Here is a 21958-nt window from a genome sequence, read left to right as displayed (position 1 = left end):
AACCATATTCATAGGTCCCGGGGATTGGGACATGCACAGCTTTGGGGGGCAGCTTGCCACACCATTCCCCCACATGTCTAGGAAGGTCTGGGAAGAGCAGTAGGCCTTCTGCTTCTGCCGGCTCCCCAGGACACAGCACAGGCGGCAGGACTTAGGGGAGATGAAGGACCCTCACACCCTGCTCTTCTCCTGTCCAAGAACTTCAAGCCCCACGCCAGATCTGGCCCTGTCCTGTTCACGTCCTTGTGAGCAGAGCAGAAAAGGGGCCAAGGCGGCCACACACGGACCCCGTGTTGCTCAGCTCCTGGGGGAACGTGAGCACGCACACACATACATATACACACGCGTGCACACAGCCCACACTTAGCTGCAGGTAAAATTTATTAAGGCACCACTGAAGCCTCAAGCGCCTTCGGCCAACCAGGCAGAGCTCAAACCCCGTCTGCTCTCGAATGGGCCTCAGCAGCCCTGCCTCAACCCCATCCCCAGGAGGCCCACTTCGGAGGCCAGAAGTCCCAAGTCCGCAGCTAAAGGCTGAAACCCAGGGGCCTTGATGCAGAAAAGGAGGCGGGGATGTAAGAAATCTGTCGCTGGTTTTTAAGAAAAAAGAAACTGGGGGGACTGAGAACCTCCTGGAAAGCATTTTTTTTTTTCTGGAAACTTCCCCCTAGTGACTGAGGAGGTGAGGCTCAGGACGTGCTCCGTCTGAGTGTGCAGAGGGGGAGGGACTGGTCGGTGGTCTGCTTCCCGAGGCGGCAGCCAAGGCGGGCTGGGGGGATGGCGAGGGACGCGTGTTCCAAGCGAGGCGAGGCGGCGACGGGTCCGGGGCGCGGGCCGGCCCCTCCGGGAGAGATGAAGTCGCTCGCGCCTCCTCCTGCCCGTCCTATTTCTTCTCTTCCGGGGCTTTCTCAATGAGGCCCGGGGCGAAGGGTCCCACCAGCCACATGATGGGCGTGTTCTGGGCCACGTACTCCACCATGTGGTCCAGGGCCTCTCGGGCCTTGGCCACCTGCTCTCGGCTCTGCGTCAGGATCGTGCTGGACAGGTCCTGGAAGGAATGGATGCCAGAAAAGGTGGCTTGGAGGTCCTCGACCTGGCGGCGGGCCTGCTGCACCTGGTCCTTCACGTGGCTGGGCAGCCCCTGGATGCTGGAGCCCAGCGAGGCGCACGTGCCCTGCAGCTGCTCGGTGATGTCCCGGAACATGGTGAGCGTCTGGGTCTCCACCTGCTGAGAAGGGGCGGACAATCAGGACCGGGCGCCTTGGGGGCAGCCGGATCCCAAGCCAGGGGAGAGAAAGCGGGGCTTCTCCCGCCGGCCTTCCAGAAAACCCTTCCCTAGGAGAGCCCGTCCAGGACGTGGTTTGGGACACCTGCTCTTTTGAGTTTCGGACACGTGACACATGTACCAAAGTGAAAAAGAGGCGGAGAGATTTTTTCCAAAGGAGATCAGCAGGTGGCCAATAAGCACATGCGAAGATTCAACTTCACAGTCATCAGGGAAACGCGGCGCAGACCCTCCGGGAGGCACCAGCTCGCGCCCACCAGGACGAGCAGGATCAAGAAGGGACCGGTGCTGGCCAAGACGGGGAGGACCTGGAGACCTCATACGTTGTGGGTCTCGTGCAGTCACTTTGGGAGACAGCCCGGTGGTCCCTCAAACTGTCCAACTACAGAGCTGCCCTACGACCAGCAACGCTACCCCTAGGAATCCCCCCCAAGAGAAATGGACACACGTCCACACGAGGCTGGTTCACAGGGCACCGTCCACAGGAGGCAAAGTGGAGACAACTCGCACGTCCATCACCTTGTAAACAGGTAAACACATGACCCACCCACACGCGGGCACGTCACTCGGCCGCGGACAGGAGCGGGGTACCCACCTGCGCTGCCCCGGGGACGGACCCCGAGGCCATGGCACTCAGGGAGGGAACCAGACACAGACGGCCCCACGGTGTGTGAGTCCACGTGAGAGACAGTCCAGAACAGGCTCCTCCACGGACGGGAAGGGGGCTCGTGGGGGCCGGGGGGAGTGACTCCTGATGGGGACAAGATCTCCTTTTGGGTTGGCGGGAACGTTCTACACAGATCACGGTGACGGTCTCACAACCCCGCGAATACACTGAAAACCACTGAACCGCACACATGGCTGACTTGTAGAGCATGTGAGCTGTATCTCAAAACTTTTTTTAAATAGAAGAAACTGCATTTTATATCTCCAGTTTTAAAGTTTTTTTTGTTTTTTTTTTTAAGAGGTCTGGAAGAACCTTCCAGGTGGAAGCCGTACGTGGTGGGAGAGACTGCAGTGCACATTGGGACCTTAAGCTCCCTCCCCCACAGGGGAAGAGCGCAGGCTGGGTGGCAGGACTTTGCCCTGAACTCGTGGCAGAACACTCTGGATTTGAACGTGGTAGGAGGTGCCGACCAGAGTCAACATCTGCGTCTTCTTGTCGCCGCACTCGGCAGCTGGGGGAAGGGAGCGGGTCTGGGTGGTTTGGGTTTGAACGCTAACAGTTTTGCATTTAGAGGTACTGGTGATGGCTGCGTAAGTATCGACTGTGCGGCTACGTGTACTTGACATAGCAACTCAGAACGTCTCCCACTCAAGTGTGCCATTCCATAGTCTTTAGGAGATTCACAGGCTTGTGCGACTACTAGCTCTACCTCCAGAACATTCCATCACTCCCCCGAAGAAACCTCATCCCCATTAAGCGGTCAGCCCTAAGCCCCTCCACCGGCATCCCCAAGCCCCCTTCCCATCCATGGAGGAGCCTGTTCTGGGCATGTCTCTCACGTGGACTCACACTGTGGGGCCGTCTGTGTCTGGTTCCCTCCCCGAGCGTCGTGGGCTCAGGGTCTGTCCCCGGGGCAGCGCGTGTGGGCGCCGCGCTCCTGCTCGTAGCCGAGGGACGCTCCGGTGTGTGGATTAACACGCTGTCTTGCTCCGTTCGCCCATCAAGGGACACCTGGACCGTCTCCACTTTTGGCAACTGTGAGTCCTGCTGCTGGGAACACAGTGTGTGGGTTTGGCTCACTTAGCCCGAAGAGCCCTGCAGGTCCTACAACCCACTGACAGATGGGGAAACCAAGGCCCAGGGAGGTTAAGCGGAGAAGCTATAGTGTGAGGTCAGCCCTGAGACCGAGGGATGTTCATAATGGGGCGTGAGAGTCACGTAAGGTGTTGACTCAAGGAAAGTCTCCGTGAGCGATGGTAGAAGCAGTGAAAGTCAGAGCCCGGCAGGACAGGCCGATGCCTGGGACAGATGGAGGGACCAGAGGACGTTAGTGAGAAGTCGTCACCAGGAGCCAGGCAGGGGAGTACGGAGGGCTCGATGACGCCGGGATGGGGGAGAAGGTAAGTGAGACATGGCTTAGAATTTTAGCAGGTTGAGAGGTGTCTCTATCAAGTATCCCACAGTTCAGAAGCAACACCCACACCCAAGAGAGGAAATCCAGGTGGGCTTCCTGGAGGAGGTGCTGTTGTGACCCAAAGGCAGTGAATGGGAGGAGAGGCTGTGGAAAGTATTCCCAGCAGGTAGGTCCATCCGGCAGAGGCATGGAGAGGGAAGTCAGGGCCCTAAGCACCCCATGTGTTCCCCAGGCTGGTACCTCCGGTTTGGCCGGGTTCCCGTCTGTGTCCTGGAGCTGCTTCTGGTTCCAGTTGAGCCACATCTGGTGTAGTTTCTCCTGGCCCTCCACCAGCTTCTGATCGACCCCTTGCTTGACGGTTTCCATCTGGAGCAGGAGAGCAAGGAGTGAGAGAGTGAGAGACACACAAGGAGAGAGGCTGCCTCCAGCGCCTGACCGAGGTCAGCAGAGCCCCGTACATGTCCCAGGAGAGGCCCACGAAGTCCTCTTCCTATCTAATATGGGATGGTTGAGAGGGGGAGGAAGGCAGGAGGGATGCTGTTCTCACACAGGCTTTCCACAGCTACGGTCTCATCACCAACAGGTGCGTGCACCGTCTGCCACGTGCAGAGGAAGGGGCCGAAATTCTCTGCAGCTCCTCCCATTCTGTCTGGTTCTCCTTGTGACTGGGCCTGAGCCACAGCACTGGCTGTGGCCAACGAACGTAAGCAGGAGGAACATAAGCAGGGTCTTAAAAGTGCTCCAATGGAATGTTATTCAGCCTTAAAAAAGAAGGGACCCTGACACCTGCCACAATGTGGAGGGACCCCGAGGACACAGTCCTCAGCGAGAGGAGCCAGACCCAGAAGGACACATCCCGCAAGACCCCACTCCCAGGAGGTCCCCAGAGGAGTCCCGTCCATACAGAGGAGACGGTGGGAGCCAGGGCTGGGGCAGGGGCTGGGGAGTCTGTGCTTCCTGGGGACAGAGTCTCCATGTGGGGAGACCGGAAAGTTCTGGAGACAAACGGTGGGGGTGTGTGCACGAGGGTGTGAGTGTGCTTCGTGCCGCAAAGATTTCATGTTGTGTGTAGCTTACCCCAATTAAACATTTACAAAGAGAAAGGAGAGCGCACTGAGTGGAGGAAGCTAGGCAAAGAGGAAGACGGCAGGAATTCAGCTCTTAGGGAAGAGACAGATAACCCCGGCGGGGAGGGGCGGACGTGACTGCAGACAGGCGGGTGGCCCTCTCTGGGGTGATGGCATCCTTCCACATCTTGACTGTGGTGCTGGTCACGTGTCTGTTGATGTTTGTAAAACTCCTCAAACCATATACTTAGAAACGGGTGATTTTGCTGTCCCTGAATCACACCTCCACAGAACAGACTTGAAACAAAACCACCACCAAAACACTGCGTGGGTCCCTCAGTCCCCGGCCAGGAGGACAGCCTCCGCCGGCCTGTCTGCGCTGAGTGACGTCCCCCACGCACCTATGCTGGAGCCCTGACCCCCCAGGACCTCAGGATGGGCCTGTGCTTGCAGATCCGGGCTTTAAAGACGCAGGGGCCCGACTCCAATACGAGGTGAGCAGAGGGACGCCCGCTGAGGCCCCGGGGAGAAGACGGCGTCCGCACGTCCAGGCGGGAGGCCCGGAGGAAGCCGCGCTGCCGCACACCCTGATCTCACACCTCCCGCCCGCAGGCCTGGCTGACAGCTCGTCCTTGAAGCCCGCTGGTCGGGGGCCCTCCCGAGGGCCGCCCCCACCCCCCCATCCAGGCGGAGATGCACACGGGGGCGGGGGGAGCCGCCGGGTGTGGGGGTGCTCACCAGGCTGAGCGCCTGCGCCAGCTGCAGCAGGGCCTCCTGCGCGCGCTGGCGCGTGAGCTGCAGTTTGCCCAGCGAGTGCGCGTAGGCCCGCCGGCGCAGCCGCTCCGACAGGGAGCCCAGGCGCACGAAGTAACTCTGCTCCTGCCGCTGCTGCTGCACCGATGCGATGTCGAAGCCCTCCAGGGACGTGGCGAGGCTCGCTGCGGGGAGGAAGGCGGGAGAGGCCACGTCAAGGCCCGGATGCGGCAAGCGCGGCCCGGGCTCGCGGGGCGCACCCCTGGGCGCGGGGCCCGTGCGGGCTTGCACCTGCTGCCAGGGTTTTCTGTCTGGGGGCTGCCGCTCACAAGCAGGGAAGGCTTGGCGCGCGGGAGTCCCCTGCCTTGCTTTTCCCCATCTGTGAAATGGGTATGAGGGGAACCGAACTTCCCAGGATTAAGAGACCTTGGACTGACTAGTGTGAGGGTCTGCAAACCAAGACCCTTGGGCCACATTCGCCCGGCCTCTGGTTTTGTACCACGCCTGAACACAGCCCTGCACGTCGGTTATATATTTTTACGGCTGCTTTCAAACTACAGTGGTTTGTGGCCTCTTGGCCCGTGGACGCTAAAATATTCACGATCTGCTCCTTTGCAGAAAAAAGCCGGCCAAGCCTGTATTAGCAGCCGGCACATATCCGGCCAATATTTCACAAGGTTCTGGTGCGTTGTGTGTGTTCTCTTTAAATCTCAACAACTCTTCGAGGGAGGCACCGTTACCCCGGTTTTACAGATGAGGAGACAGGGACTCGCAGGTGAAGTGACTTGCCCAAGGTCACGCAGCTAGGCAGTGGCGAGTCAGGATTGGAAGCCAGGCCTTCTGACACCCATTCTTAACCATGATACTTGCCAGGGGGAGAAGTCTGAGCCACATGAAAACCGTCTTAACAGCTTGTAAGGAAAAGTCAGGGCTGTCTAGTCCAGAAAGAGCCCATGACATTACAATACGGCAGGATGGAAACTGCCCGCCCTGATGATTTTATCCTAGTTCATCTGCTCCTTTCAAACTTTAACATAGTAGGTATAAGCCTGAGTTTTGGAAATAACCTGATATGGATTCGACTCCAGACCTCCTGACTCACTGGCTTTGTAATGCCCTATAGCATGGGTCCGCCAACTGCAGCCCCCAGGCCGAACGCCGCCTGTCTCTATAAATAAAGTTTTATTGGCACACAGTCACACTCATTCGCCTATCATCTACGCTTCTGTGTTAACAGCAGACTTAACTAGCTGCAACACAGACCGTCCGACCCAAAAAGCCAAAAATATTTACCATCTGGTTAAGAAAACGTTTGCCACTCCCTGCTCTGCACAAAAGTGATTTTGTAAGTAAGTAAGCCTCAGTTCCCCCTTCGGTAGGACCACCCCAGTCAGAGCTGCCTGGATTGTGGAATTTGGGCTACCTCGTACTCAAAAACGGCACCCAAACGAGCATTTAGTCATTTTCGTCATCGATTTACAGCAGATGGTACGGCATCCTGTTTTCAGTAAGCGCTAAAGTTTCCTTTCTAGAAGAATCTGGAAAAGCTCACTTAAAGAAGTGTATCAAATAAATACTAGAGGGAGCAGGGTAACACAGGAGACGTGCCCCTGGTCAGGCAGGAAGCGCCTGGCTGTTCTGATAAGTAGGTGAGCTCTCTACTTTAGCCCCATTTTTCTGCATATCCTTTGGCCAGCCACGTTTCCAGAAACAAAAAACCGTGGAAAATCAAGGAATGAAATCCCACAGGCGGTCCCTGACCTCTTGCTCAATCAAGGTAAGCCTTCAATCAGGGCACTGCAGTTGCTTCTGCAAACATTACAAGTTCTGGAAGAACATACTCTCACCCAGGGGGCTGATGAACTTTCTGTATGCGGCCAGATGGGCAATGTTTTTGTCTTTGCAGGCAGTTCTACCGCGCCTCAATGAGTCAAGTCCGCAGTTGTCGTGCAGACACTCACAGACAACACGCGTGCTGGTGCGTGTCGCCGTGTGCCAATAAAACTTTATTTACGAATGCAGGCGGTGGGCCTGATGTGGCACGGAGGTAGTCTGACACAGTCAGCTGGGGAAGAGGAGGTCATGGGAGGATCATTTCATGGTGACATTTAACAAAAAATTAACTACAGACACGTGGGACACTGAGAGGTGGACAAAATAGAAACCTGCATCTTGAGAGAAACAGATCTTCCCCTTTCTCCCACCAAAAGCGGGTTTGCAGAGCCTATCCCAAACCAGCGACGTCTGGAACCTGCTGCAGCCCAGAACTTCATGGCCCTCCGGGAACCCGGGGCTCTGCCCTTGGAAGTGAAAGCTTTGTTAGTTAGGCCTGGACGCCTGGCGGAGTCCTCGCACGTCTGAGCAAGCCGGCAGGGCCTGGCGGAGTGGGCAGGGGCCCTTGGCAAAGGGGAGAACCCTGAGGAGGGAGGAAAGAGGGCTGTTCGCCTGGGCCGAGCCCCCGAGCACACACGCCTAGGTCTGCCCGCTGCTGCAGAAGCTCGTACCTTCCCCCACTAGATGCCCCCCCCCCGAAACCACAAGCACCGGTGTGCACAGCGATTTCACCCTTACCGGGCGGACACGAATACACAAGCAGAGCTGGTCAGATGGATCCCTTCTCTGCAGTGGCCTCCCCGAGCTCAGGACTTTCCTTCCAGCAGACCCTGCTTCTCCCCCTGCCTTCAGGGGCCGAGACCCACGGCTGGCTCTACCTGGCTTCGGCACCCACCATGGGCCGGCAGCTCCCTTCCTTCGAGAGGTTCGGGGTTGGGTTTGGGACCCTCAAAGGACAAGTGACATGCTACGCTCAAGCCACACACTTCAGGGCCGAAGATGACCAGCCCACCTGAGACATCAAGTTTCTCCACAGAGCAAAGGACCACGACTTTCCATGGAGGAGTCCCAGGGAGAATCAGGGAGACTCAGAGCCAACCCGAGGGGGGTCTCCAAGCGGCCAACAGTAGCGGGACAAGGGGAAGGTCAATAAAGCAAGCGTGTAGGATTGGAGTATGTCGTGTGATCAGCCCACTCACACCTATCACATGAAAACCCGCTGCTGACAGTGGAGGAGGCAGACGAACCAGCCCGCGAGGCCAAAATAAATAAGGGGGGGAAGCTAGCCACCTGCCCTGCTTTTCCTCCACAAGCCACACCTGGGCTCATCAGAGCTGCCACAGAGAACTTTCTCCAAGACAGTTTCCAGCTAACGGAGAAAGCGGTGACACTTGGAGTAGTGACATTCTGCAGTCTCAGGCGAAGGAGGCAGTGGGAACGAGGAGGAGGTGCCCACCCACCAGGGAACCCCACGATTCCCTCTGCGTGAAGTTCTAGGAGAAGCGGGGCGTCTCACCCGGGAGGGGACGCTGGGCAGTGTCTGGTCGTACTGGGGGTGCTCCAGGCATCGAGGGGGTGGGGCCGGGGATGCGCCCCCCCCCCGCCCTGAGAATGACCGCTGCCGTGGGGAACCCCTGATCTGGTCTGTCCTGCAGCTTTCTCCAGTTGTCCCAAATGTCTGGCTCCTCATTCAAACCAACCAACCCTGGCCAAAGTCGGATGGAGCGTGGTGTCTAGTTACAACCCCGCGGGCCCTGGCTGCCGTGGGCACCAGAGTCTGCACCGTGGCGTGGCCCAAAGTCACAAGAGCCACGGGTACGAGAGCATGACTGTGGACCACAAATAGGATGCTGCTTCATCTCAACAGCTTTGTCCCCGGTTTGTCTGTCTATTCCTGCCTCCACCTGGACCAGCCCGCGTCACAACTGCGGGAGCAAGCACAGTCCCCTCCACCCTGGTCCCCAGTCCCGCCCTCACCCCCCAGTCCGCCATCCCCTCAGCGGCCACCAGAGGGCGCCCGTGAGCACCGGAGTCAGGTCATGTCGCCTCTGCCCACAGCCCTCCAGGGAATCCCACCTTCCCGGGGTTAATCCAAGTCCTCCCCGCGGTCCCCTAGGCCCTGCACGACCTGCCCTGTACCCCTCCCCATCTCCCCCTCGCCCTGGAATTCCTCTAACCCACCAGGCAGGTCCTGCCCCAGGGCTTTTGTTATCAACACTTCTCTCTACCCTGACAACACGCAGCTAGCCCGCTTGCTCGCCTGCCCCATTCGTGGTCATGTCACCTCCTCAGAAACATCTACCCAATCCTCCCCCCTGAAAATCTCTCCTTTAATCTGACTTCCTTATACTTTATACTGTGAATTCCACGAGGCAGAATTTTATCCACTGATGTATCCCCAGGACTTGGCCACACGGCAGAAGCTCAAGGAACATCTGAAGGGACAAATGCATGCCTGGGGGTGGGGGTGACAGAGAAGAGTTTGAACGCCTGCTGAGCACCAGGCCCCGTTCTAGACGTGGGACACAGCAGTGACCAAGACAGAAGCGGCTGCTTCGTGGAACTGTGAGAAAACACAGAGCCCAGCCGGGAGGAGGCGGGGAGAGAACTGTATGGACGAGGGAGTAGCTATTTTAGCGGCTTTACTGGGGAGGTGGCATCTGAGCACAGCTGGAGGTGGAAGGGCATCTAGGGAACATCCAGAAGGATGTCTAGGGGAAGAATGTTCTCAGTAGAGGGAACAGCTGGTGCAAAGGCCCTGCAGTGGGAGCATGGTCAAGGATCAGCAAGGAGTCAGTGTGGCTGGAGTAGAATGAATGAGGGGAGGTGGATAAGCACAAGGGGGGGGGGTGTTATGCGGAGGACTTGGGTTTCTACCCTGAGGGACCTGGGAGCCCCCAAGGGCTGTGGGCAGAGAACAGGACCTGATTCGGGTGCTCACGGGGGCCCTCTAGTGGTTGCTCCACGGAGAACAAACACTGGGGGCCAGGGTGGAGGCCACCGCACTGATGCAGGTGGGCGCTGACAAGGGCTGCAGCGGATCCGAGGGGAGGTGGCAGGGTTGAGCTGCCACGGAGGGATAGACTCGAGGTGGCTGAGAGGGGTGGGAGCTCTGGCGGGCGGTGGGGGGTCCCAGGCCCAAGGGCTACTCACCCAGCTCAGCGTCCGTCATGGGCAGGTGGTTGTCAACCCACTCCTCCGACTTGCCCAGCACCGTGTCTACCCCACTCAGCACCATCTGGCCCACAAGGGAGCCCATGACCGACTGGACGCCGCTGGTCACCATGGACTTGGTCGCATCCACACCAGTCTGCACGGCACCCCGGGTCACATCAACTGCCTCCGTCACTCGGGTGGCCACTGTGTCCTTGGCGCTGGACACTGTGCTGGACATGGCTTCTCGGGCCCCCGACACCTTGGATGAGACGAGCTCCTTGGTGTCCGCCAGAACCTACAAACAGGATAGCGTCAGCATCTTTGTCCTCTCTTTGAACCTGGGGACCCCCACCCCTGCACCCCAGCCTCCAGGGAGGCCAAAGGGAGGAGTTCCAGCTCCTGGATGACCCCAAAGGGTGGACGTGGAGTCTGGCAGCGAAGACCTCGAGCTCTGGAGCCTGGCATGAACCCTGGTTTGTTAGGTCCTAGCTGTGTGGCCTCAGGCAACTGGCCCCACCTCTCTGTGCTTCCATTTCTTTATCGGCAGTGTCACGGGCCTCAGTGTGTTGAACCCTAATCCCCATGACGTCAGAATGTGATTATTTGGAGATAAGGTCTTTACAGAAGAGATGAGGCCAGAGGGGAGGCCAGGGGAGGCCAGGGGAGGCCAGTCTGAAGTGCAGCAGGGGCCTCCCGCAGAGGAAGCAGCCCTACCAGCGCTCTGTGACCTCTGGCCTCTGGGACCGGGGGACAGGAAGTTCCTGTGTAAGCCGCCCAGCGGACAGATGTGACGGGTCAGAACAGGGCTCGGCTCAAGGCTCCATCTGCGTGGCAGAGGAAGCTAAGATACCCCTGCGACGTGACCGCCTAGTCAGGCGCTGAGAATCCTAACCCTGGCCGGAGAGACCATCCGTGTGCGAAGTCCCTTCGGACAGTGGTTCTCTAGGGCGATTCTGTCCCCAGGGGATGCTGGGCACTGTCTGGGGACACGTGTGGTTGTCACACTGCGGGAGCTCCTGACATCCAGGGGGTGGGGCTGGGGACCCTGCTCTGCCCCCGAGAGAATGCCCCCCCCACATCAGGGGTGCCAAGAGGGGAGGCCCGGACCTAGAGGCTCCCGGAGCAAAACTACAGCGACACGGAGGATGTACGCCGGTGTCTAAACATTCTGTCCTCACGAACTCCCAGCTAACCACCTTCAACTCCGCACGGCAAATGGGGCTATGTGCCCAAAACGTCACTGTGCTTGGGGATTTATTCCTGAAGCTTGTATTAAAACAGTAAAAACCAACACTCTATACGAGCCAGCCGCTGTTCTGAGCCTTCAGATGATGGACCCGCTTCCGCCCTTTAAACCCCTGAGAGGAGGAGCGTACCCATTCCACCCACGAGAAAGTGAGGCCGGGAGGCTAAGCAGCCTGTCCGAGGGCCGTCTAGGTGCCAAGGACAGGACCTGGATTTTAACCTCGTACCTTGACTCCACCACCTCTAACGTGGGTTAGCAGGACAGTTAAGGGGTCGGCAACTTTCTCTGGAAGAGGGCCACGGAAATACTTTAGCTTGGCAGGCCGACGGTCTCTGCCTCAATGACTTCAGACTGCCCCTTGTAGAGTAAAAGCAGCCCTGGGTGCTGGGAACACGCGGTGTGTCCACGTGCGAGGAAAACCGCATTCAGCAGAGCTGGTGCAGGGCCGGCGGTGTGGACCCCTGGAATGGCTCTGGAACCCCGGAGACGCGGCCACAGCACCCACTGGGTGTTCCTGGATCCGCACCTATTGTTCCCGAGTCTACGCCTCGGAGCAGACCTCTGTGCGCAGAGCTCTCTGGAAAGTTAAAAACCACACCACCCCCTTCCTACCCTTCTCAGCTGGCACCCCTCTGAACACCCAGACCTCTTGTTTCTTTGGGGTGGGGCTGCCACCTAGCTCACGCTGGCCCAGCTGACCACGCCACGTCCCACAGATCCGGGGACCGCTACGTCTTCCTGGGGCGAGCCCGGGGCGGGGGGGAGGGGGGTTGACGTCACAGGCGTCCAGAGAGCACTGCGCCTCTGAGCTGGGGGCAGCTCGGCTGGGTGACCTTGTAGAGCGTCGCCCCGAGCTCATCCCTTCTATAAACGGAAGGAATGTTGGCCTCGAGCGGCGGCAGCAGGACAGGAGAACGCAAGCGCCTGGCCCTGAGGAGCTGGCTCTGCGGGGAAGCTTCTCCAGCCTTCTGTGAATTGGGCAGTTTCCGCAGTTTCCACCTTCAACCCCCAGCCTGTTAATGGCCTTTGCTGGGGAGACTCCTCCCCGGCTGCACTGAGTGCTGCCTGAGAGGCTGGGGCCGGCCTGGGGGGGTGCATAGCAGTCTCCCACCGACAGGAGGCGCCCGATAGCAGGTGGGGGGAGGGGCCAGCTCCCTGTGGAAGCAGGGGGGCCTCAGGGCAGAGCTCAGGAGAACTGGAGCTGCGGCGGGCTTGGCCCATGGCTCCCCCCCGCCCCCACACACACATCGGGGACCACAGAGCTCTGGTGAGAGAAACTGGACACGAAGAGGCACACCTGAGCGTGGCCGTGTGTTCCACGAGGCACAAGCGGGACTCAGCATCCAGTCTGCCAGGCTAGAGTACGGGCGCCAGACAGTGCCCCCAAGCAGTGCGCAGCCTCACCCCACTCGGGAAGACAAACGCGCAGTTAAACAGCCCTTCGGATGGCGTGGGGCCTTACAAGCCCACACAACCGGGACACCCGCGCTCAGAGCGGCGGGACTCACAAGCCCCAGAAGTGGAAGCAATCCACTGACAGGTGCAAGGCTAAACAAACATGGTCCGTCCACACCCTGGAATATTGTTCAGCCTGAGAACGGAAGGGACCCTGACACAAGCCACGCCATGGAGGGACCCTGGGGACACCAGGCTCAGCGAGAGGAGCCAGACCCAGAAGGACACATCCCGCAGGACCCCGCTCCCAGGAGGTCCCCAGAGGAGTCCCATCCACACAGAGAGGAGTTGGTGGGAGCCAGGGCCGGGGGTGGGGAGTCCGTGCTTCCTGGGGACAGAGTCTCTGTGTGGGGAGATGGAAAGTTCTGGAGACAAGGGGTGGGGGTGGCTGCAAGACGGTGTGAGTGTGCTTCGTGCCACGGAGCTGTGCGCTTAGAGCTGGTTAAAGATAACACATGTTATGTTGTAAAAGATTAACGTAACTGGTGCACAACTGTCCAGCAACATTCCAACAGCCAAGAAGTGGGAACGACCTGAACGCCCATCGCCCGCTGAATGGATACACACATGGTCCCCCCGCTCGGGAGCGAGGCGCCCACACGTGCTGCCCCGGGGACGGACCCCGAGCCCACGACACTCAGGGAGGGAACCAGACACAGAAGGCCCCACAGCGTGAGTCCACGTGTGTGACACGTCCAGACCGGGCTCGTCCACGGGTGGCAAGTACCTGAGTGGTTGCCAGGAGTGTTTGGCAGGAAAGAGATTAACAGCCAAGGGACGTGGGGCTACTTTTGGGGCGATGCCCACACAACGGCTGCACTAGAACCACTGAGCTGTAGGCGTTAAATGAGCTCATCGTGCACGTGTGACTCACGGCTCAGGGAAGCTGTCGTGGCGCGCTACAGCGATGCTGGCCACGGGCCACGCGCAGCTACTTACACCTAAAATTGGTCAGTGAGTTCCTCAGTGACACCAGCCTCATTCTAAGGGCTCCGCAGCCAGATACAGCTGGTGGTTTCCAGACTGGACGGCGCAGAGAAAGAACGTGGACATCGGACACAGTTCTGGACAGAGCTGAGCGAGCAGGACCTTCTTTAAGAGGGAAGGGAAGGCCTCTGAAGAGGCGGGATTAGAACAGAGACCTGAAAGTCTGGTTCATGAAGAAGGAAGTGCACGTACAAAGGGCCTGAGGTAGGACTGGGACAGACACGTTCACTATATTTGCTTCCCACGGCCTCCCCTGAATGAAAGTCCCACGAGGGCAGGTACTCTGTTCCCATCCCTGTGTCCGGTCCACACGGGTACTGATGTGCCTCGACACGGAGTGCAGAGGCTGGCGGGGCCGGCGGGGGACAGAGGAGGTGGGCAATGAGGGCTGGGAGGCTGTAGGGCCTGATCGGGTGGGCCACCTGGGCCGTAAGGACAGCCTTGGCTCTTGCCCCAGGCAAGGTGAGAGACCCAAGGGGGTTCTGAACACATCTGGCTGGTGTTTCGATCACTCCTCCAGCTGCCCAATGGGGAGCAGATTCAAGGCGGGGGTGGGGACAGACCGAAGAGGGCTCAGGGAGAAAGCAGTCTCATGGGTCTATTCTAGCAGAGGCAGGGGTGGGACCACAGACTTCAGAGCCCAGGAGGCCCCCCACCCCCGCGGAACCCCCAGCCCCAGGGGCTGCTGATGGCGGAGCTCAGTTACCTTCTCCGTGTGCTGCTGCAGGATGGGAAGGTTCTCCTCCAGCTTGTCCAGCCCCCGGTGGGCGTATTCGCTGGCCGACGCGACTGCACGGGGCAAGACAGGAACCGTGGGTCACAGGACGTACGCAGCCCTTGGGGCCGGGAAGGCCGGCCGGAGCTGGCTGGGGGGAACAGGGCCAGGAGTGGGGCAGACCCCCCCCACTCCACCCCCCGAAACCGCCAACAGGAAGGTCCCGGGCTCTCCGGGGCTTCACTCACTCTGTGGCTCCAGCTTGGAGAGGATGGGCTGGGCCCCGCTGACGGCGGCCGCCGTGAGGGTCTTCACGCCCTTCTCGGCTGCGTCGCAGACGGTCTTGACGTGGGGGTGGCTCTCCTTGGTGGAGGCGTAGGCCACGGACACCATGTTGCAGGTGGAGCTGATGAGGGGCATGCCGGCCACGCGGTCGACCACGCTGGGCTACGGGGACAAGCAGCTCAGCGGGCTGGGCCTGCAGCTCGGGGTGCCCTGCCGTTTCAGGCCACGGCTCCGCACACGCTTGTCCTGCATCCAGGGGGTCGCACACGCCACGGCTTCGAGGTTGCCCCACGAGCACTTCTTACACCTTAGCCCTGCCGCTCATCTGTTCGAACGTACACTGGACGCCCACTGGGCGCCAGGCACAGACAAGAGCCCCACTCTCACGGCGCTTCGCGTCTACCGCTGGGGTCAGCAAGCGACAGCCCACGGGGCCCACACCTCATTTTCTTATTCTTGTCTGGTTTTTCCTAACAGCTGAATCCAGAAGTTCACAGATCGTTAATTCCACTACTTTACAGCGCACGACTCTCACATTTTTAGTGTTTTCATTAGGTTGTGCAACGGTCGTGGCTAATTCTAGAACTTCGCCATCCCTCCAGAAAAATGGTCACTCCTCATTCTCCCCTCCCCCAAATCCCGGCCCCCACGAGCCCCTTTCCCGTCCATGGATGAGCCTGTTCTGGTCGTGTCACAGATGTGGACTCACACGCTGTGTGGCCTTCTGTGTCTGGTTCCCTCCCTGAGCGTCGTGGGCTCAGGGTCCGTCCCTGGGGCAACGCGGGTCAGTGTTTCATTTTTTAAATTGTGGTAAAAATGCACATAAAACTTACCATCTTAACCATTTCCAAGTGCACAGCTCAGTGGCATGAAGCACACTCACGCTGTTGAGCAGCCACCCCCACCCTCTGTCTCCAGAACTTTCCATTTCCCCACACGGAGACTCTGTCCCAGGAAGCACGGACTCCCCACCCCCGGCCCCGGCTCCCACCATCTCCTCTCAGTCTCTGTGGACGGGACTCCGCTGGGGACCTCATCTAAGTGGATTCATACAGTACTTGTCCTTTTGAGTCTGGCTCATTTCACTAAAGGATCACGTCCTCAAGGTCCAACCACATTGTGGCAGGGGTCAGTGCTTTCTTCCTTTATGTGGCTGATATTCCATTGGTGGCTGGTTCTATAAAGTTTTATTAGCACATATCCACCCCCATTCATTTACCCTCTAAGAGCGGAACAGAGTCGAGACAGCCCTTCTGAGGCTCAGCTTCCCCACCCACCACACGGGGAGACTTCCTGTCCGATAGGAGTCACAAAGATCACTTGGGAGAAGGCACCGGCAGAAGACGTAACTCACAGGGGCTGTGTGGAGAACCTGTGTGTGGGGAGTGTCCATCCATTTTATGGAAGGGTTAACTGAGGCACGGAAACCTAAGTCAGCCACCTAAAGTCACAAACCCAGCCAGCGGCAAAGCTGGGCCTTGGACTCAGGCCCTCTGCCTCCAGCTTACCCCCGAGGTCTCTTTAGGAGTTAATCCCAAATCTCCCCTGCAATCCAGCAACTCTGCTTTTAGGAACCTAGCCCAGGACAGGAAACACACGTCCACACAACACGCGTACGTGAATACACATGGCAGCCTCATTCAGAATGGTCAAGAAGTAGAAACAGCCCAGACGTCCATCGCTTGGTGAGGGGATTAAAGAAATTATGGTGTATGAAGTATGTTTTTTAAAAATTCACAGCCTCAGAGCCTCAGTGAGCCAGGCTGGGCTCACTCGGTAGAGCATGTGACTCTTGATCTCGGGTTGTGAGTTCGAGTCCCATGTTGGGCATAGAGTTTACTTAAAAAAGAAAAAAACTGGGGCGCCTGGGTGGCGCAGTCATTAAACGTCTGCCTTCAGCTCAGGGCGTGATCCTAGTGTTCTGGGATCGAGCCCCACATCAGGCTCCTCCGCTAGGAGCTTGCTTCTTCCTCTCCCACTCCCCCTGCTTGTGTTCCCTCTCTCACTGGCTGTCGGCTGTCTCTGTCAAATAAATAAATAAAAAATCTTAAAAAAAAAAAAAAGAAAAAAAAGAAAAAAATCATAGCCTCCAAATGGTCAATAGGTACACAAAAGACGCTCAGCGTGAGGGATCACGAGGGAAATGCCAAAACAACAAGGAGACACCACCTGACACCCGTCAGGATGGCTACTAGCAAAATGAAACAAATTAACAAGCAATGGTGAGGTTGGAGAGAACCTGGAACTCGTGTGCCTTGTGTGGGAGGGAACAGGAAGTGACCCAGCCACTGTGGAAAACAGCACGGCAAATTAGAAAGAATTACAAACAGAAATCACCCTACGAGCCCACAATCCACTTCTGTGTCTATCGACCAAAGGACTGAAAACAGGGCGCCTGGGTGGCTTGGGTGGCCGAGCGCCTGCTTTTGGCTCAGGTCACGATCCCGGGGTCCTGGGATCGAATCCCGCCTCAGGATCCTTGCTCAGCAGGGAGCCTGCTTCTCCTTCTCCCTCTGCTGTTCTCCCCCTGCTTGTGCTCCCTCGCTCTCTCAAATAAATAAAATTAAAAAGAAAAAAAAAAAGGAAATGAAAACAGAATCGCGAAGAGATCCTTGGACACTCATGTTCAAAGCAGCATTATTCACAGTGGCCGAAGGATGGAAACAGCCCAGGTATCTGTGGACAGACAAACGGAGTGCAGTCCGGGCAGATAATGGAACACTAGCCCGCCTTACAGAGGACATCCCGACACCTGCCTCGATGTGGGCGGACCTTGAGGACATTGTGCTCAGTGACAGAAGCCAGACCCAAAGAGACAAATCCTGTAGGATCTCACTTATGAGGGACCTAACGTCAAAGAGTCTACTTTTATAAAAGTGATTTTATCTTCCTACTTACGTGAAACGTCCAAAAGAGGTAAATTCATACAGAAAGCAGATTAGTGGGTGCCAGGGGCTGGGGGAGGAGGGAATGGGACTAACTGGTAATGGGGATGGGGTTCCCATCTGGGGTTTGATGGAGGTGGTTCTCCTACATCATGAATGTACTGAACGCCACTGAACTGGACACTTCAAAATAATATTTTTTCTTTGTTATGTGTTGTTTTACCACAATTTTAAGAAAGGGAGGAAGCACTGACACCCGCTACAAGGCAGATAAACCCCCAAAACATGACACTCAGTGAGAGAAGCCAGACAGACTCCATTCGAAATGTCCAGAACAGGCAAACCCACGAGACAGCAGATGAGCGGCTGCTGGGGCAGATGAGGAAGGAGGAGGGAGTACGAACCGGACGGGGTCTCTCTGGGGGCATGAAGCATGTCCTAACGCTGTACGCTGATGGCTGCAGGACTTGGTAGCTGACTAAAAACCACTGGGGAGCACCCTTCCCAACGGTGCATCTTACGGTATGTAAATGATATGTTAATAGAGTTGTTTATGAACGCTACATAGTTATTACTGAAGCTGCGAACAAGGAGAAGAAATGGGGGCTGACTTCCTAGGATGACCCTCCAAGCACCTGCAGACAGGACAGCGGTGGGGGTGGGGGGAGACAGGCGGCTTCAGAGCAGACCCGATCTGCCCAGAGCCTTCGGGATTCCCGCCCCCCCGCCCCGGGTCTGCGTGATGGTTCCCCTCAACCGCAGAACCCCCCCCCCCCAACGCTACCAAAGGCTCCCCGCCCTACGGTGTGGGAAGCCTCATCCCACGGTCCTGGCCCTCCCTCACCTGCTGGGCCGGTTCTTCTGCTGTCGCCTGGGTGCTGGTGGTGGCTTCTGTCTCGTTGGCAGACATGGTTCCCCGAAGCAGGCACTGTGGTGGACAGACGGGCTAGTCAGGTACAGGGTGCCCTATCCCTCCCTCCAGGAGAAAGTGCAAGTTCACAGCACCCTGCAACTCCTCCCCCGTTTCTTAGAGCCCCGCCCCTCAATCTTTCACAAGCACCTGTGGCCGGGGCAGAGGCAGGGAGCTGATTCAGCAGGGCCAGGTGGGGCCGGGAGTCTGCATCCCTAACCAGCTCTCAGGTGCTGCTGATGCAGCAGATATCAGGGCCACACCTCGAGGGCCAACTCCAAGGGCTCCACTCGGTCAATGCTTTGGGGAGATGCCTGGGGTGCGAAACCTTTGCGGAGAGCAATTTGCCAGGGGCTGCCTGCTTTCAAGAGTCATTGTCCCTGTGACCCGGAAACCCTGAGGGGATGGTCCCACACCTGTACTGCCATGTGGGCAGAGCCGAGTCGGCCACAAGAGAGTGGAAGCAACCTGGTTCCCCCGCAGGAGGGACCTGGAGAAAACAAGGACCTAGCCCAATGCAGTGGCCACAGACTAGAGACCTACGCATCCCTGGCTGGACCAGGATTTTCAGAGACGAAGAGTGTGCACGGGGCGAAAATTGGTGCTTCGTTTGCTCAGGATCTTTAGATACAGGAAACTGTTAACAGTGACCACCTTCCAGGGAAGATCAAGCAGCTGGGGCAGGCCTGACTTTTGAGCCACGTAGATAATATTACTAGTTCAAAAAAAAGGTTAAGCATTAAAAACAAAACACCCCACAAACCAAGTAAGGGAGACCATGCCTGGCCCTACCGCAGACCAATCAAGTCAGGCTCGGGAGGGAGGGCAGGGCAAGGGGGGCGCCCCAGGTGAGGCCCAGGCACATGTTCACAAGGTACGATGCGAGCCACCACGGCTGTGCTCCGTTTTCCTGGCCAGCTGGCAGGAAGTGGGTAAAGCGTCATTCCCAGTCCTCCCATGCTATACCGTGCTGAGCAAGGAGTCTCCTCTTCGCTGGCCTCAGTCCTCTCACCTGTGCAGAGGAGCTAAAGGCAGAACCTGCCTTCAGGGCTGGTTCCCCTGGTAATTCTGGGATGAGCCTGTTGTGAACCCCCGACCTTGACTCTGACCATTTCCTTCTAGAGGAAGGGGGCCCATCCTCCTGGCTGTCGTGTTGCCCTGTCCCCCAAGCAGAGCTCAGCAAACTGAGGCTTTGAGAGCATCAGTGCTGGAGTCCAAACCGGTTCTAATCCCAGCTTTGGAACTCGCTAGCAGTGGGAGCTTGGGAAAGCAGCACCCTCTCTCAGAGCCTTGCTTGCCCCATCCGTAACATGGGGATAACCCGTCCTAGCTCAGAGCCCCTACAGATTGGCAGAGCGACATGTGGCGCTTAGCTCAGGGCCTAGCATAAAGTAAGTGCTCAATAAACGGAACCATTTCACACATGGGTGAAGCCGGCCAGGAATGGGCTTCTGCTTGGTACTAAGGTCCCCAGACTGGGAAGTGAAGCGAGTAGGCACACCCGTCCCCGGTTATCATCAGGAGTCCAGTTATTCCCCTCGCCCTCCCTGGAGCCTGAGCTCACGTGGGCACCTTGGAGGCCCATTCTCCCATCAATCCCTCCTAGAGCGGGTTCAACCAAAGGCGGCCACTGCAGATGTCAGCACCCCATTAAAGTCCTTGGGGTCCGCAAGCCTCCCCCTCAACCGCTCAGTGAGAGAATTGGTTTGAAGCCGGCTCCAGCTGCCAGAATGAGAGCTAGCTGGAACCGGTTGTAGTCACGCAGACGTCCAGCTGCAGCCGGAGCACGCTGAGACAACTTCCAAAGTTCCCGGAGCCGAGGTCCCAGGCCCCTCCGTTCCAGCTCAATCCTGACAAAGGTCCCAAGGACTCAGATAAGGGGTAGGCCTTCCCAGCCGCCTTGAGCAATCCACTGGCCACACCCACCTAAGGGAAGAGGGCGGGGTCTGCCCGGGAGCTCCCCAGAGCCAACTGGGGTGGCGGGGTAGAAATCAGAAACTCGGGCAGGGGAGGAGCTAAGCCCCCGGGCGGCCAACCCATTTGCCGAGGAGGGGTCCTTGCTAGGCAGAAGGCCCCCTGATTGGGGGGCTAGGGGCGCTCTGGACCCAGGGAGGGCCGATTTCCTGTGCAGGATAGGTTGCGGCTCGCCTCCAAACTGCGTTTGCAAAGCACGCACACTTTTTAGAGAGGATGTGTTTTAGCAGGGGGGGATTTACCCCCTCTTGATACTGCCACTTCTAGGGGGCTCTTTCAGGCGCCCCCTCCCCGCCCAACGAATGTCTCAGGAATTGAAAGGGTAGAGTTTTAAAGTTTGACTCTGCTCCAGAAATAGGTGGGAGGGGGGTTTGAGGGGGCGGAGCGGGAAGAGACAGGAGAGCTCAGGCCAGGCTGGAGACCCCTCCCCAGGCCGCAGAGACCAGCAGAACCCCCAGGAAGGTTCTCCCCGCTTCTTCCTGCCCTGGGACGCCCCGGGACTCGGCGGACCCCGCCCCCCACCTCAGTCGGGCCCCCTCCTCTCACCGCGGTCAGCGGGACGTACACGACGACGAGCTCCGAAACCGTCTGGCCCGGCCCTGGGGAGGCTTTTATACTCACGGGGGCGGGCGATCGGGAATGACGGGCCGGAGGACCAATCGTATAGGGAGATTGCCCGCCGCCTGGCCACGCCCCCGCTCGGTCTGGGACGTTGGAGCCACAAGTGAAGTCCGGGAAGGGCCAGACTTTTGCGGGCGGCGCGTGCGGTCAGCGCGGTGGGACGCCTGTAAGATGCCTGATCCAGCCAAGGGCGCCTCCTCCCGACCTAGGGATCCTATGAACTCGGCCCAGGGAGGGGCTATCCGAGTTCTGGGGTCCACCGGTCCCCCTTTTCTCCGGGGGTGGTGAGAACTCAGAGATCGTTGTTTGATGCCCCCAGCGTGTCAGGAGTCGCGCCCCAACCCTGCCTGGGCAGAAAGGTGATAGAGCCAAGCTCGACCCAGCAGTATGAGCAGCCTTCACAACAGCAGTGAACAGAGATGGAGTGTTTTCCTCCTGCCCTGACCTGCATGACACCATTTAATCCCTTCCCAAACTGGTCCTTTATCATCCCCATCTACAGATGAGAAAACTGAGGCCCAGAGACGGTCAGCCAAGGGCAGTGCTGGGATCAACTCCCGGATCTCTGACTCCTGGATCAACCCCTTCCTGAAGCAGGAACCACTTGGATTCCACCCTCCCCCACATCCTTTATCTTCTTGGTCTATAAAACGAAGTCTCAAACTCAGATAGCCCCAGAGACCAAAAGGAAGTAAATGCCTCCTC

The 21958-nt window shown here is 58.1% G+C and overlaps 1 protein-coding gene across 7 annotated transcripts; it reads right to left on the bottom strand.

The window, feature by feature from the left end:
- Positions 1–363: 363 nt before the first annotated feature.
- Positions 364–21248, bottom strand: PLIN3 (perilipin 3). Of its 7 annotated transcripts, XM_040629532.1 has the most exons (9): positions 21179–21248; positions 18593–18676; positions 14827–15025; positions 14570–14652; positions 10173–10470; positions 5172–5371; positions 3607–3732; positions 2802–3002; positions 364–1228 (listed from the first exon to the last, which is right to left on the bottom strand). In XM_040629532.1, exons 2-9 carry the CDS (start codon positions 18656–18658, stop codon positions 884–886), a joined length of 1518 nt encoding a protein of 505 aa, XP_040485466.1. In that variant the 5' UTR covers positions 18659–18676; positions 21179–21248; the 3' UTR covers positions 364–883. The 7 variants fall into 7 exon arrangements, with proteins under 7 accessions (XP_040485466.1, XP_040485465.1, XP_040485464.1 ...); XM_040629531.1 differs by lacking the exon at positions 21179–21248 and having other exon boundaries at positions 364–1225; XM_040629530.1 differs by lacking the exon at positions 21179–21248 and having other exon boundaries at positions 2802–2999.
- Positions 21249–21958: the final 710 nt, after the last annotated feature.

This window comes from Ursus maritimus, unplaced genomic scaffold (genome assembly GCF_017311325.1).
Source record: "Ursus maritimus isolate PB19 unplaced genomic scaffold, ASM1731132v1 scaffold_14, whole genome shotgun sequence".
Classification (NCBI taxonomy): domain Eukaryota; kingdom Metazoa; phylum Chordata; class Mammalia; order Carnivora; family Ursidae; genus Ursus; species Ursus maritimus.
This window is presented reverse-complemented; position numbering and strand designations above follow the sequence as displayed.

Excerpts from the sequence above, each read along its gene's own strand:
- PLIN3 (XM_040629532.1), bottom strand. The coding sequence starts at position 18,658 with ATGTCTGCCAACGAGACAGAAGCCACCACCAGCACCCAGGCGACAGCA. Across the intron at positions 15,026-18,592 it reads CAGAAGAACCGGCCCAGCAG|CCCAGCGTGGTCGACCGCGT; the intron begins GTGAGGGAGGGC and ends TTGTCCCCGTAG. Across the intron at positions 3,003-3,606 it reads GGAACCCGGCCAAACCGGAG|CAGCAGGACTCACAGTTGCC; the intron begins GTACCAGCCTGG and ends CTGTGTTCCCAG.